Source organism: Jatropha curcas, chromosome 11, assembly GCF_041381405.1.
Source record: "Jatropha curcas cultivar XTBG-Jc1 chromosome 11, XTBG_Jcur_1.0, whole genome shotgun sequence".
Taxonomy (NCBI): Eukaryota; Viridiplantae; Streptophyta; class Magnoliopsida; order Malpighiales; family Euphorbiaceae; genus Jatropha; species Jatropha curcas.
Window position 1 is genome coordinate 21772519 of NC_143161.1, and position 16588 is coordinate 21789106.

The window sequence follows — 16588 nt, forward strand, 5'->3', positions numbered from 1 at the left end:
TTTAGTGCAACTACTATGAGAAACCGAACCAAAAACCGATTGAAAAATTTGAAAACCAGTTAAAAATCGATGATTTGGGCCGAATCGAACCGGTTCGACCCAAACCATCTAGAAAATTCTCTTTTTCTTTTATCTCCAACGCTAAACTCACTCCCCCTCACCAGCGCACCTCCACTCCATCGCCACTGTCACCACAGCGCCACCGCCACTCCTCCCTCTTCTTCTTCTTTTTCTTCTCCTTCTTCTTCTTCTTCTCCTTCTTCTTCTTTCCTTTCTTCCTTTTTCTTTCTTTTTCTTTCCTTGTGCCTGCGTTCTTGGCGAGACAGAGGCAACGCAGCAGAGCCGCGCGCCACTGCCACTCGGCCACCGCCCCTACTGCAGCTCGGCAACGCAGCAGCTCCTCGTCTCCTCGGCCAGATCGCGTTGCTGTTCCTCTGTCGCGCCTACAGCAGCAGCACAGCCTTGTCAAGCCGTCGCTGCCACTACAGATCGGGCCTCCGCCGGCGTCACAGCAGCTCTGCCGTCTTTCCAGCACGCCGATCGGTCGTCTCCACCTCTCTCCGCCACTGCCAGTCGAGTTCGACCACCGGCAGTTACTGCTTTTAACCCGACACGCGTAAGAATTTTCGATCTAGCAATAATTAATTAATTAACGTTAATTTAGTTAATGTTATTTAGTTAATGTTATTAGTAGTTAATTAATTAACATTAATTGTGTTAATGTTAATGTTATTTAGATAATGAAATATTAGTTAATTAAATTAGTATTAGATATTAATATTAGATAATGAAATTAATTTTATTATTTGTAATTAATTAATCTAGCTAAGTTAATGTTAGAAATGTTAGATAATGAAATTAATCTTATTATTTGTAGTTAATTCAATTTGGTAAATGTGAGTAGTTAATAGCTTTATAATTTTATTGTTGATTTAATTAAGGTAGCTTAGATATAATGTTATTGTAATGTATAAATTGGATTGTGTGGTGATGTTGAGATTAAGGAGGATGGGAAACTGTTGTTTGATTAATTGCCCGACGGATGGGCCGTATGGATTGAATATTTGTGAAATTGTTGATATTTTAACAGGTAGATAGTCCAATTTTTAGGGGAGATGCTGCCGAAATTTCGGTAGAAAAATAAAATAAATTCGGTATAAAAAAAAATAAATAAATAAATAAAATAAATTTCGGTAGGAAATAAAATAGAAGTCAAAAGAAAATAAAGAAAATAGTGTTCGGTAGAAAAATAAATTTATTATAGAAAATAAATTAAATCTCGAGATTAAATTACGTAGAAGAGTTAGAATATAAAATAAAAATTTTAGAGTGGTAAAGAAATATTTTGTCTGATAGAATTATTTTCTGCTGTGTCCTTCTTTTTCTTAGATCGCCCGGGTCCATCTAGTGCTCCTCCAGGACAACATCGAAGCTAGAATTTCGCTCTCCATCACTGTGAGTAATAATAAATAATGCATGTCAACACTGCATTTGCATAACATTACATTTTTATATATTTACATATTGTATTTTCTCAAATATATTATGTTATGATCACTATAATTATACTTATGCATAATTGTGCATTTGGATGAAATTGGTGTATTATGATAAATGAATTGTTTGATTATTTGTGCTGTGTATATACTGTGCTCTGTTTGTGTGGAGTTAGGATGAAGTGGGTCACCCTGGGTTTGTGAGGACGGTCGATAAATATGGATCCTGATGAACTGATGAAATTGGACCGTCGGCCGGGTAAATGGGAGATCGGCGCCCCCGTGTGCACCTGATGAATTGATGAAATGATGTTGATGAGATGGAAAAGAAAAGAGAGAATGTAAAATAAAATATTGAGAGGACTGGTCAAGTGAGGATTAGACCGGTCGGCCAGATATGGGGGATTGGCTCCCCGGGTGCACATGTTTGAGAGGATGGGCTGTTTGAGAGGACGGCTCGTCGGGGGTTTAGGTGACGCCACTGACTAATTTCCACGTGATGTGATTATTTGAAGGTGATATTGTTTGTGGGTGCTGATGTAATGTCATATGATTGACTGTTGTGTGTTCATTCAGTATACTAGGGTGCATTTTGCTTGACTGTATGTGGTGTGTATTATTTATTATTATTCACTGAGTTGCAAAACTCACCCCCCAACAAACCTCCCAGGTACTAGGAAGCAGCTGATTCGACTGAAGCTCTGCAATCTTCTCCGCAGAGTTACAAATGTAAACTTTATATTCATGTTATTTAATTTTGGATGTATAAATTATTCCGTTATCAGATTATTTTTAGACTCCGCAGTTATAGGGTTGTGTATTAATATTGGACTTATTGTTAGCACTACACTATAAATTAAATGTTAGGTAATTAGCTGCAGGTGAACTAGTAAGCCCATAACGTGATTATAATTTATTGTGAATAGGCCCTGGTTATACATTATGTGTTATTTGAGTTTGGGCCAGATGTTTGTATATGGGTTTACTGTTTTGATGAAATTGGAAAAGATAGGTAGACATATTGGATAATTTAGGCTTACTACGGGCCTCGGGGGCCTTAAGCTTACCTGGGCCCTAGTGCCGGTCCGGCCCATGGAAACGGGTCGTGACATAAACGCATTGCAGATGTCTTCCCAGGTCTTCATTTTAGATCGATCCAGGCTGCCAAACCACCTCAAAGCAGCGCCGGTGAGTGATTGTTGAAACAACTGAGCAAGGAGTTCGCTGTTCAGTCCGAACGGGTTTAGGGCACCCACATACATTTTCAGGTGCGTTTTGGGACAATTGGTTTCCTCAAACTTGTCCATGTTGGGCATTTTGAACTTTGTTGGCAGTCTTGCTTCGGGGAACAAGGACAAGGAGTCCATGTCCACCACTTCCTTGTGTGTCTTAAGGGCAGTAATAGACCTTTCCAACAATTCCAGTTTTTCTCTCATTTTCTGAGCTTCCAGCTCAGAAGCAGTTCTGGAGGGCATGTCATCTAGGGCAGGGTTTGAGGACGTCGGTGCAGCACCAGGTCCCTGATTGGAGGCAGCAGAATCACTTCCCCCAGCTGAAGCCTCATTTCCATTACCACTACCTAGTTCAGCTATTAGGGCAGTCCTCTGGGCAGCTAATGCCTCATTCATTCTAGCCTCCATTCTGGCTTCGAGTTATTCAATGAGGTTTTGGATGTCAGCAAGTGATGCCATTGGTGCAGGTGGGGTTGTTGGAGTTGTAGGTGAAGCTGATGTAGCTGGTGAAGCTGGTGAGGTTGGTGATAGCACCGTAGGTGTGACTGGAACATGGATAGGCACTCGAACAACGGGTACTTGTAAGTATAAGGTAATTGTATTAGGGTATAGTGGTTCGTGTATCAGGGTAGCTGATGTGAGGTAGATCGACTCTTTGTCCAACCGTGCATGACTAAAAAGAATATTTCATGTTCTTTTTAATGTGATGAGATGTCATGAATGCGCACAACATCATGTCATATTCCCTTTTAATGATATGATTCGCATCATTGGGTGCATACGGTCCTAAAGGATAGGTTCTATAGGCTATGACACAAATAGAGAATTGGCTTATTGAGGGACCCTTGAACCTTGAGCATGGATATACTTAACCACATGTGAAACAAGGAGTTTCGCGTGGGTCCGACAGTACGCATACTCATGGGCCATCCCCAAAAGGATTAGGGATGGTTTGCGGTAACAGGGAGGACGCTTTGGCTGTCCGTCGACATAATCAAAGAGACCTGCCGATCAGCGCTACTTGCTATCTAGACTCAGAAATTTGAACAGAAGAGAAGAAATTCATTTGAAATTCATTTTTTTATGCAATGGAGAAAAGGATTCTCAATTCGTGCAAACAAATCAACAAATTAAAATGTTTTAATTAAATTGAACAAATTAAGTCCAAATTTCCTCATCCCGTATTCTTAAAGAAAGAATACTCGATTCATGTTAGGGTACCCTGCAAAACAAAGCATAGTAAAATAATACCCTAAAGAAGGGCAGGTTAGTTACACAACAATCGTAGTCCACTTTATGCAAAATGATTACATAATAAGTCCCCAGCAGAGTCGCCAAACTGTGAACCCCTACCCCAAATACTGGCATATGATGCATATGCCAAAGGGCAGAAATGCACGTGAATGTGTGAGTCGCCACCTTGTTTAATCATTTCAGGGTAAACTAGGAAAAAACCCTAAGTTGACTCCAATTTTAATTAACCTAATTATTAGATTAATTATCCCAATGTTTAAGGCATAGTTTGCGAACCCGAGGTGGATCCCGAGACCATGTCATGTTGATGAACTAACCGATGAATGAATGCTTTGCAAGGTGATTGATGTAATTGGACCAATGAAATGTTTAAATGATTTCGACTTGCCACTCGGGGTTAAATCCAAAACGTGCCTACGTACTTCCATTTGAATGGAAGATCAAAGTCGACGTAGTTCGATAGGCCTTTTTAAAAGGGTTTTGAATGGGTATGCTTAATGCATGAGTGTGTGTATGCTTCGTGCATTTTGTTTAGGCATTTTGCCAAAGAATTGATTGATTTGATTAGGCGTTTGTTGCCAAAAGTGTTGATTTAAGGCTTTTAGCCAAAAAGATTGATTTAGGCAATTTGTTGCCAAAAGTGATGTGATTTAGGCGATTGTCACCAAAAATTGATTATTTGAAGGCTTTTAGCCAAAATGGGTTGATTTAGGCAATTTGTTTTGCCAAAAATGTTGATTGGGCGATTGTCGCCAAAATTGATTTGATTTAAGGCTTTTAGCCAAAAGATTGATTAATTCAAGGCATTTTTGCCAAAGCTTTGCTTTAAGCGATTTGTCGCTAAAAATGGTTAATCTCACTTATAGACAATTTGTTTGCCAAAAGTGATCAATTGAAATGCAATATAGGCAATTTATTGCGAAAAGAAAAGAGAACGTGGTTAATTAAGGCTATTTAGCCACAATTATTGATTAATTAGACTTAAGCCGGACTGTTCGAAATAAAGGCGATTATATCATAGTCATTAATTGACTAGATACTTTAGCCAATATTGTCGGATTTAGGTTTTAACACCACGAATATTAATCAACCAGGCGTTTAAGCTTAATCATGTTTAATTGAGGCAGTTTATTTGCCAAATTGATGACGTGAATGCATTTATGCAACAACTTTAATTCAGAATTGGAGTAGAAGAAGAATATGTATGAAATGCTGAAATTAAATGGGCAGAGTTTCGTTATTACCTGATTTAATCGGCGGCCGCTTCTTAGCTTCAGCTTGAAAATTCCAAATTAAGCTACTCGTTTGGGGAATATTAATTAGAATTAATTCAATTTAAGTGACCAAGTATCACAACAATAGAATAATAACAGCCTATACTAAATGCAGAAAAGCAGTAAAAGAACCGCAAGGAGCGTAGGGGAGAAGGAGCGTCCGTCAACACAGACTGAGTCAGTAAAACTGACGAACCAGGGCTGTATTTATAGGAAAACCCTGGCTGGAGGGCGGCCGCTGCCGCCTTTTCCGGCGGCCAGCACCTTGGCCGGCGGCAGCCGCCGCCGTGGCCGGCGGACTTGCTAGTTTTTTCGTTCCGGAGGCTTTTCCGGGAGTTCCGGACCTCGAAAAAATATTCCGGGACCAGTTCTGCGATCCTCGTAATTTTCCGGACGTTTCAAGTACCATATTGGCATACTTTCGGTGAACTTTCCGAATGGCCTCGGGTTCGGCCGGACTGTTTGCAGTTCGGGAAAACTGGCTTTTTGAGCCTCAAAATTTGAGTATTCACAGTGACGGAACTATTCATATTCACGATTTCATTTTATTTTTAATATTCTATTTTTAATTGTGGATCTAAAATATGCGGTTGATGGATCTAGAGTTTCAAGAACAGTTAGGTCACGCGACTATTAGATCCGTCACGCAACTGTTCTTTCAAAGAACAGCTATGTGACGCGACTGTTCTAGGGTTTCAGAAATGATTTTTGTCCTTTTTTAAAATAATAAATTTTGTACACAATAAAATTTAATTTTTCCAATAAATCCGAAAAATAACCAATTATGAACATATTACTGTTTAATTAGGTTTAGAATATTAGATAATAATTATGCATGATTTTGGGTTTTTGGGTTCCAATTTTTATTCGGGTATAATGTATTTTTAGGTTCGGTTTGTGGCCCGCCTTTAACCATAAGGCAAGAGCGGGTCTTCCATTTATTTTGATTTAACTGCTTTGATTTGGATGATTTGGATGAGTATGAATGTGATAATTAGATTTGATTGGGACGATTAAATAATTTTCCATATAAGAACTCGATTCGATTCATTCGGGTTGGGTTCAAATAAATAAATTGGCTTTCCTAACTAAAATAAATTAGAAATTGTAGGTTAAAAGAGGCCGATTTTTTCCGGCGTCGGCTTCCAACGGGCCGACGTACCCAATTCCCTTACCCAGAATCGCATTGGTGCGCCTGACCAGTCTTTTAAATAATTTGGTTTTGAACAAAATTGAGTTTAAAATGGAGTCATTTTTGTAAAATAAAATTGAAAACGGTCCCATTGCCGAAATAATGGGTGGCGACTCAAAAATGTTTTATAAGACCGATTCATCGGCATCGTATCCAAAATGTTTTGTCACCACTGTTCAAAATAAAAATCACTTTTCCATCAAAAATCAAAGGTGATAGTTTTTCGGATCGCTTGGGGGCAGTGCGAAAACACAAAGCAATAATAAAATTTATCAATTTCATAAATTGTCCTTTTTTTGTTTACAATCAGGAAGTATGATCATGTTCAAGCCGTGGATTTATCAATCACATATGGCTGGCTTTAGGTTTATTTTTGAGCTAGGTGAGGGCAATTTTACTTGAGCCATATCAGGTTTTTTTTTATCATTATATGAACCCGCTTATGGTTGAAGCATTGGCTATCCGAACATGTCTTTCATGGCTGCAAGATCATTTTATTTCTCCAGCGTGTATTTATACTGATTGTCAAAAATTACTTTATACTTCTTGTTTAGATATTTCCAATTTTAGATCAGTTATTAATGACTTGGGATTTTGTTATGGTATAGGCCTGATGTGGCTATCCGATGGATTAGGAAACAAGCTAACATAGGGCTTATACCTTAGTCAAAGTTTGCTATTTTTATGCTTGATTCCAAGTGCGAGATTCTATACCACATTGTTTACTTCACCTTTACGAGTAATGCAAGCTTGTTTTGTTTGCCTTCAAAAAAAAAAAAAAAAAAAATCATGTTCAGGGCGTGGAATATAAAAATTTTTTGTCCTCCAAACAAAGTGCGGTTCCCGGGAAATCAAACTTATATTCTCACTCCCACGGAGTTTAAGCTACTTATCATCCCAACCAACAACTTATCAACAAATCATAATTTAGTATTCATCACTCAATTTTCACCCATTCAAATCACCTTAAATACTTTTAAATAATGGAAACCATGGAGGCCAATCCCCTCCCCCCATTGCTGCACAAGATATAATGATTTGAACTCTTAATAAGAACAACATTTTAAAATTTTATAAATAAAGTTAACGATACTATATATAGTAAGATAATTTCCCAAAGTTAACAATACTTACTATATATTGATACTATATATAGTAATGGTCAGTTTGAAGCAGCTGCTCCTGATTTCTATCCTTGTGTTTATGATCGATCCTCTTATGGTGGAAGCTGATCAGTCTACACGTCAAGCTCTCTCGTGGAAACTGATTCTCTGTCAGTTTACCAACCAATGAAAAGATCAAGCTTAGATTTTTCATAATTTTGTGTCATTTTTTTGGGCCATCAATTGTTATTTAAGGAAATATTAAATGTTTCTTTGGATTCGAATTAGAAGGCAAGCCAATTTGCGTGCTTTTTTTTTTTTTTTGCAAGAGAGACGGTTTTTTTGGCTCGCCTTCAAATTTGGGATAGAGTCTCTACTTGGATTGAAGCTGCTCTGATTTCTCATTTCAATTGAATAAAATTTCTACTTTCTTATACAAAAATTTAAATAAAAAAATGAATATAAATACTCCCTTACAAAAAAGTTAATATAAATATCTTTTCAGTTTTTAATTTGGAATCTCATTATACGACCATATTTATTTATCTGTGGTCATGTTGTGGGATCCCTCCAACATGTGGGACCCACACACATTTGAAAATGAAAAAAAGAAGAAAATGAGTGGTGTTGTAGGTCCCTCCGACATGTGGGACCCACGCATATTTGAAAATGAAAAAAAAGAAGAAAATGAGTGGTATTGTAGGTCCCTCCGACACATGGGATCCACACAAGTTTGAAGAAAGAAAAAAAAAAAAGAGAAAAAAGACACATTTTTTTTGTTGTTGAAAGAAGGCTGTGCGCAGGATGCATTAATTGCCTGCAGTCGGTGGATGCGTTGATTAACGCATCCCCTTCTCCTATTTATAAGAGAAGGTTTTCCCTCAACAAATCGTATAAAAACAAAAGATTGGAAATACACAATTAAATGTAAATAATTTTAGGAAAGGGTTTCTAAAATTGGGAAAGAGAGAAAATAGTGAAGATTATAATTTTTGGGGTGTTTTTGGGAAACACTTAGAGTGCCACTATTTTTGTAATCTCTTTTGTACCTACTATTCTTTTAGTAGAAGAATTGTTCGGAGTTTTGGTCCCGTGGACGTAGCCCATAACAGTTAAAGGGTGAACCACGTAAATTTTGATATCCTTATTTTTCATCTGGCATTTACGTTAATTACTTAATTTTTACTGTGGTTATTATTTCTGGTGGATTCGATCGTCAATATCCAATACGTAATTATTGGAGCATTTTTTCGCGGGCCCTACTCTACTCGGGATCAGTTAGAATAACAACAGATCAAATACACTAAGCCAATTAAAAAAGATTTTTTTTTAAAAAAAATGTTAATATTTTATGCTTTTTCAATGTGCATGTCAATAAATACTATTTTTTATAGGTAGTTCCATACAATAAATGTAGACAAGTTTTTGCTAAATCTATATTATATATAAACCAAAAATAATAATCATAAAAAATATTATTATAAAGAAGTTTTTAAAATAAAGGTTTACGTGTATGAGACAATAATTTATATTTATTAGGAGTGTGCATTTCATGGTTATAAATTGTTAAAATGAATTACACTGCATCAAGCCACCAGTTTCTATAGATTTATTTTTTAAAAATATTTGGTTTAATTTAAAATTTAAATTTAATAAATTATTTTCAATATAAATATATTCAGTTTCTATTTAATAAAACCATTTAAAAAAATCCAACCAAATTAAATGAATAACAATTTGCCAATCAAGATGAAAAGCCGACGTTCCCTTGAAAAAGTTTGTCCAAGGATACAACAAAAACAACAGCGTTGCAAAAAATTTAAATAAATTTACATATCTAGATTTTTTTTTTTCCTATTAATTATTCAATAAACCAAACCATATTCACCGTAATGTTTAGTGTCGACAAGTACTTTTTGAAACCCTAAATAATTAACTGTTCAAAGCTCAAATCATATTTAAGGACAACTATGTAGAGTAGATTTGCCCCACCAAGCTATGGCTTCAGTATCCAAACTATTGTTCATCTTTCTCTTTTCCATCTTCACTTTATGTCCCATTTCAAGCAACAGCCAACACCCATTAGACTCTCTGAGCCCAGAAGAGCTGATCCTAATCAAAACCATTATTAACGACTCATTGTCTTCCTCAACCAACGCGTTAAATTTCCACTACGTAGGTTTAGATGAACCTGAAAAAACAGTCCTCCTTTCATGGCTATCAAAACCCACCAACCAAACCCTACCACCTCGACGAGCCCTAGCCATCACTCGAATCAATAAACAAACCCATGAATTTATAATCGACTTAACAAAGCGTTCGATCATATCTGAACAAGTGTATAATGGAAATGGCTACCCTACACTTGCTTTAGATGAACAAATAGAAGCAATCCAATTGCCATTAGAATATGAGCCATTTAAAGAATCAGTTAGAACGAGAGGCCTGAACTTATCTGCTGTTGTTTGTTCTACATTTACAGTAGGATGGTTTGGAAAAGTTAGGAATGCAAGGGTGGTAAAACTACAGTGTTTTCATATGGATGACACTGTTAATATGTACCTTCTTCCAATGGAAGGGATTAAAATAGTAGTTGACCTTGAGGAAATGAAAATTGTTGAGTACAGTGACAGGTTAAAGATTCCAGTTCCAAAATCTGAAGGAACAGATTATAGACTATCCAAGCAAAAGCCTCCTTTTGGTCCGCGAATGAATCGAGCAGCTATCATGCAACCTGATGGACCTGGCTTCGAGATTGATGGTCATACTATCAGGTAATTTAATTAATCTATATATAAATCATCGTCATCATAATCTAGTTCATCTTATTGGTTATGTTACGGTTATTCCATTGTCCTGGCCAGTAACTTTCCTCGGCTAGATCTTACTATTGCAATTTGCAACCATATTCTCTTTGTTACCATAAGGCAATAAATCCCTTATTGATTGAACTGATTAGAATAAACATGTCGATATGCGTCCATGACTAGAATAGATATATATATTTAAATCTTTTAGTTACCTAATTAGTGATTACCCAATTAATTATCTTGTTACTAAGAACTAGTCCCAAGTATTCATGCTAAATATTATCCATCGTTCATATTCTCAATTTCTTGAAACTGGAGTTTTTAACTAGTATTTAAATAAATACAAAAATTGCTATTTGAGGATGAAAATCCAAATTCATTCACCTGAAAGTGCATTTGTTGAGTGAAAAATTACACCTCTTAGTTCTAAAAAGAAATAATAGAAATAAATAATAAATTATTGTGATACCCTATATGTCATATAAAAAAGGTGCCGCCTCACGTTTAACAAACTTTGAAAAGACAAATGATTGGAACAATAATTTGATCTTTGTTGCTGTGATAGTGCGCTTTATCTCTCTAATACCATTCGAATTTCTAGTTAGTTAAAATTTTTTTACAATATGCTTTTCATTTTAATTAATTTTTAGAATCTTAATTATAAAAATTCAATTTGGATTAATTTTAGATGGCTTAATTGGAATTTTCATCTATCATTTGACGCACGAGTTGGTCCAATAATATCTCTGGCATCCATTTACGATCCAGACAAAGGCAAGCATCGCAGTGTATTATACAGAGGACATATATCTGAGCTATTTGTTCCATACCAAGATCCAACAGAGGAATATTACTTCAAAACATTTTTTGATTGTGGAGAATTTGGGTTTGGTCAATCTTCAGTTTCATTAGTTCCATTAGCAGATTGCCCTAACAATGCAGTTTTCATGGATGGGTACTATGCTGGACAAGATGGCAAACCAGTTAAAGTACCAAATGTATTTTGCATTTTTGAAAGGCATTCTGGTGATATCATGTGGAGACACACTGAATTAGGCATTCCAGGAGAAGTGGTAAGCAATTGTTCTCTTTTTTTCTGTTTTTTACACATGGTATTTCTACTTTATATAGATGAGATTAACCTCGGTAATTTCACTTAACCTGAACAGTAAAGTTCACGTGAGGGATACAATCTATTGCGATGGGCCAAAAAAACACTGTAAACTACACCACCAACTTTTATTTCTTTTGGTTTTATTGAGAGGTCCGATGGACTGAAACTATACGATAAAAATAGCTCTCTCTTTAACTCACCAAATTAGTGAAAACATTTACTGTCTCCTCACATATGTGAGAAGGCTAACCACATCACACGTGATTGGCCTCTTAATTTATGGTCCAATTTTTATAACAATGAGGTATTTTACCTAATTCTTCTACATATTTATGTAGATAATAGAATCAAGTCCTGAAGTGAGTCTGGTAGTGAGGATGGTTGCCGCAATCGGAAACTATGATCATACACTTGACTGGGAATTAAAGCCTAGTGGTTCTATCCATGTCAAGGTACTTATAGTATTTAATGAAGCCAATATTAATGTTAAATATATATAGATGATAAAAAAATTAATTACATAATAACAATACTACTTGAACAGGTTGGTCTAAGTGGAATTCTAGAAGTCAAGGCAACGGCATATACACATTCAGATGAGGTAAAAGAGGAAATTTACGGTACATTCTTAGGAGAAAATATGATTGGCTTGTACCATGATCATTTCTTTACCTACCGTCTTGATCTTGACATTGATGGTGTTGAGAATTCATTGATTAAAAAGAATTTGGTAACGAAGACTGTGATGGAAAATAGTACACCAAGAAAGAGTTATTGGACAGTGGTTAGTGAAACAGCTAAAACTGAATCTGAAGCAAAAATTCAATTAGGCATGGAGCCTGCAGAATTAGTGATTGTGAATCCGAACAAGAAGACAAAGCCTGGGAACAGTCACGGTTACCGGTTGATACCTGACCATGCAGCTCATCCACTTCTGCTAGAAGATGATTATCCACAAGTCCGAGGGGCTTTCACTAAATATAATGTGTGGGTTACTGCATATAATAAATCGGAAAAATGGGCTGGTGGGAAGTATGTCGATCAAAGCCATGGTGAAGATACATTAGCTGTTTGGAGTTCGATGAATAGAGAGATAGAGAACAAGGACATAGTATTATGGTGTGTGTTAGGAATTCACCATCTGCCTTGCCAAGAAGACCTTCCGGTGATGCCAACATTGAGCAGCGGATTTGAACTTCGACCGACCAATTTCTTTGAAAGAAGTCTTGTGTTGAAGGTTATACCTCCTAAACCTGTAACTTCGCCTAATTGCAGTGCTAATCATGCTTAGTCGACCTGCTTTTGCTTTCAGGAAGAGCAAGTCTTTCTTCATGATTATGCTCTTTCGATATTAATTATAAAATAGATTTAATTAAATTGAATTTTTTTTTTTTTTTGAGAGAGGGGGGCTAAAATCCATATTCCAAAATTATGGAGAATCAAATAAATGTTTCAAAACTTATGGGTGGCTAAATTAAAAAAAAAAAAAAAAAAAAAGAATTTGCACTATTCTGTAAAGTAAACTTTAAAAAACTTTTGGAGCTTGACGCTGTCTCCCTTCAAAACCTCTTGCATCCACTTGTTAATGGCAAAATAAATTATAACTTTATAAAAAGAAATATAATTTTTAAAATTTTTTTGACAAATAATATTCATGAAAATAGTAGATTATAAATAATAACACTATTAAATGTAACAACTAAATAGTAAAATATTTAAGATACACATTAATTAAGTATTAATTAAATAATTTACTGAGGATAAATGTATAAGTAAATCAAACACCAAATAGTACTATTTTTTTTTTTTTTGCAAAAATTAAGGAGGGGTGTTCGCTCTTTGAAATGTTCTCTGCAAGTGCACGGGTCGTACAAGTAGTAAAAAGATTATCGTCCCACAAATATTGGGAAATAGAGTATTAATTTTCTAATTCGACAACTATTAGGAAGATGGGATATGATGAAATTGATTTAAACTAAGTTGCAAATTAAATTAAATAATTCAAATTAAAAATTGGCAAGTGGAGATAATCAAAAGTACATTCAAGCAATTAATAGTTGAGATAATCTAGCTATGAGATTTCTATTAATTCGTGCAAGCCATGAGCAGTTGATTTATGGTGTCCAAATTCCTCTCTCGAATTTAAATAGACCATTAAAACCACATGACATCTACTTTTGCATCTTAATATGGTTAAAACATTATGATGCCAATTCCAAAGGAGAACTAACCTAGGGTATCTAGATTCCGCTCTTGAGCTTAAATGAAATGTTAAAATCATGTGACATCTACTTTAGTAGCATAATACGACTAAAACTCATTAAGCCGGTGTTAATTCTTTAACCTCAAAGAACTTAGCCTATCTCTAAGTTTAAAATTCTAGGCTTACAATGTGGGATCCAATCTAGCTTGTCAATTTCTCAATCTAATTAACAGATGTAAAATCATGCGAATATTGCCTAATATATTTACCAGCATTAATCTCAAACACATTAAATCAGAAATTTTAGCATTTAGGCATAAGTCAAACTATTTAAGGTTGCATTTTAAATTAATAGAAAATCTCATATAACTTGATCTGGATATTTAGCCTAACATTACTACCAATTAATCAACTAAAACAAAATGCACAAAAGGAATAAAAGGCATAAGTGACAAACTTTGGGAGTGACTGGTTGGTTGGCCTTGGTGTTCCACATCGTAGACTTTAAAAATAATCCTCTGCTCTTATTCTTCTTATGTTCTAAATTCACCAAGGCTGCCATCTCTCTTGTGGAGCTACTCTTGATTGTCTCTTCCCTTTGCTTTCTATTCTAACATGTGCGGCACTTGTTATTTCTTAGTGCCAAGGAGTCCAACTCCAAAAACTTCTCTTTGTTTCCTTTATATAGAGCTTCTTGCTTAGCTGGAATTGGTCCACTTCACCCACTTGCACAACTAGCTTTTGAAAAACTGGTCTTCACCGCTGATGTCATGCAAAAGCATTGTAAAATAAAAAAAGGGGAGCTGCATCTAAACTAAGTGCAATGTTTCTTCAAAAAATCAGATGATCTATTAGCATCTCACAGAGATTGTTGCACTAGTCCAAATTCTTCCACGTTGCTTCATCTTTTTTTTTTTTTTCTCTTTGGGCTGCATGTTTTGGGCTTCCAATTTGCTAACTTCAAGGGCCTTGTTATTTTTATTGATCAGCTTGTCCGTTTGTCCATGACTTGATCCAATTTTTTGCTTAGAACAAAGATTTTGATGTTGCTCAAGGAGGCAAGTGAATCAAAGAGAGAAAGTGATGAAATTGGAGTTCTATTTAAAGCTTAAAACCAAAGTACAACTAAAATAAATAAAAACAAATGGTAAAATTACATGCATTTTTGTTGTTATCAAAATCTCCCACACTTGAACTGTTGCTTGTCCCCAAGCAATGCAAAATATCTTTCATGTAATGAATGAAAAATTTCAACTTAATCCATACTCTCATATGAAATTCAATCATGAGGTTAATCACTCCTAGAGCTCTATCATGCTCAAAGAAGCATTCGACACACTCAACTAAGATCATGTTCCTTCTCAACAAGTTCTTATCATTACCTCAATCATGCAAGAATAAATGAACTTAGGAGAATGTAAATACGCTTTTGGAGAAAAACGTGTGCTAGATGTGTAGACAAGAGGATATATGATTGAATTTCCAAATCCTATAAGCAAATTTCCCAATGCTTTCTCTACTAATGAAGGAAAAACAACATCAAGGAATTAACAGGTCTTTTTAGGGTTGTAATCGGGTGAAAGGGATTAATTTGGTTTTATATCAAAGAAACAGTTTTGAATAAGGCTCATAGTGAGAAAATATTCTTTTGATTTTCAAAGTTGGAAAATAAGAAAGATTTAGACCGTTGCGTTTGAGAAAGCTTCATGTTCCAGCACCAATAAGTTCTTTTTGCTTTTCTTTCTTTCTTCTTTTATTTCCTCCCTTTATTTTACATATTTATTATATATTCTTTTCTCTTTTTTTTCCCTTTTTTTATTAATTTATAGGGAGATACCTAGAGAAAGAAGAAAAATGGGTATAGAGAACTTTTGTGCATACGTCCATTCTTTATCTTGAATTAAGGTATCTCATTTGCTATTTGAGATTTTTAGCTTCTTATTCTAATTTCTAGCAAATGGTCCTTTGTAGTTTCAATTCCTTTTTATTTGCTCTAACTTTCTCTTGTTAATAGCCCATCTTATGTAAGTTTTAAAGATGGTAAATACTCTCGTATAATAGCAATCAATCTTCTTAAATTTCCTACTTAAAAATCAAAGAAATAATTTCCTCAAGGTTGGTAGTCAAAAGGCTTTTTAGGTCTTGGTTCTTCATATGGGTTATTTTGAAAAAACTTGTGTTGAAATCCTTGTAATTAATACTGATTTACTTTCGTAGTTAGCTAAACTTTCTTAGTTAATTATTTTTCTATTCTAAAGAAATTCTTCTATATAAATTACCTAGTGTAGGGATTGTAGATAACAGACAATCGAAAGGAATGCAAAATTCTTTCCTTTAATTTCTTCATGGTATCAGAGCCATTACCGTGAAATTTTTTGGCAGCGATTTTAGTCTGAGATTAGTTTGAGATACACACAGCACTACTGGGAGTGGGAGTTAGTCGTCACTGCCCACCTCAGAAGGAAGAGCGATCACCAATCGGCTCTTCGTCCAAACCACGTTCCCTTCCGATCATGTGCGTGTGCACATGTGCTGCCAGAAGTTTCTGGCTGTTCTTCACACGCCGGCACATGCAGCTGTTTTCGGCGAGCTCCGTCAATGTTTCTTCTTTTAGTGGCCTCGATTTGATGTTGCAACTCTAACCTATTGGTTCATCAGCTCCAATTTTTCCTTTTTGGAATTTTTTTGGCTTATTTCCACTATTGCCGCTTGTGTTATTTTTTGGTCTGGTAGAATGAGTGACAAAAAGAAGGTAGATATAAGTTTTCACTCAGAGAGTCCTTCACTTCAGATTAGTCGAGTGAAGTTAGATGGAATAAATTACCTGGCTTGATCTTGGTCCTGTTTATTATTCATTGAAGCTAGAGCTTTGCAGGGATACCTTGATGATGGAGAGACAAAACTAGATTC

At 35.5% G+C, this 16588-nt stretch overlaps 1 protein-coding gene and 1 long non-coding RNA gene across 2 annotated transcripts in view; both read left to right on the forward strand.

The window, feature by feature from the left end:
• Positions 1–2525, forward strand: part of LOC149492732 (uncharacterized) — a 9390-nt gene extending 6865 nt beyond the window's left edge. The window contains exons 4-5 of the long non-coding RNA XR_016318955.1: positions 1390–1455; positions 2167–2525. This is a non-coding gene — a long non-coding RNA (uncharacterized LOC149492732). The remainder of the gene's footprint in view (positions 1–1389; positions 1456–2166) is intronic.
• Positions 2526–9543: 7018 nt separating this feature from the next.
• LOC105638689 (primary amine oxidase) lies at positions 9544–12885 on the forward strand. Its single transcript, XM_089716041.1, has 4 exons — positions 9544–10325; positions 11050–11434; positions 11814–11927; positions 12020–12885. The coding sequence occupies exons 1-4, from the start codon at positions 9550–9552 to the stop codon at positions 12764–12766; spliced, it is 2022 nt and encodes a 673-aa protein (XP_089572167.1). The 5' UTR covers positions 9544–9549; the 3' UTR covers positions 12767–12885.
• Positions 12886–16588: the final 3703 nt, after the last annotated feature.

Bases quoted from the DNA above. Each gene is read 5' to 3' on its own strand.
- LOC105638689 (XM_089716041.1), top strand. From the start codon at position 9,550: ATGGCTTCAGTATCCAAACTATTGTTCATCTTTCTCTTTTCCATCTTC. The intron at 10,326-11,049 runs GTAATTTAATTA...GATTAATTTTAG, and splicing joins ATTGATGGTCATACTATCAG to ATGGCTTAATTGGAATTTTC. The intron at 11,928-12,019 runs GTACTTATAGTA...CTACTTGAACAG, and splicing joins GTGGTTCTATCCATGTCAAG to GTTGGTCTAAGTGGAATTCT.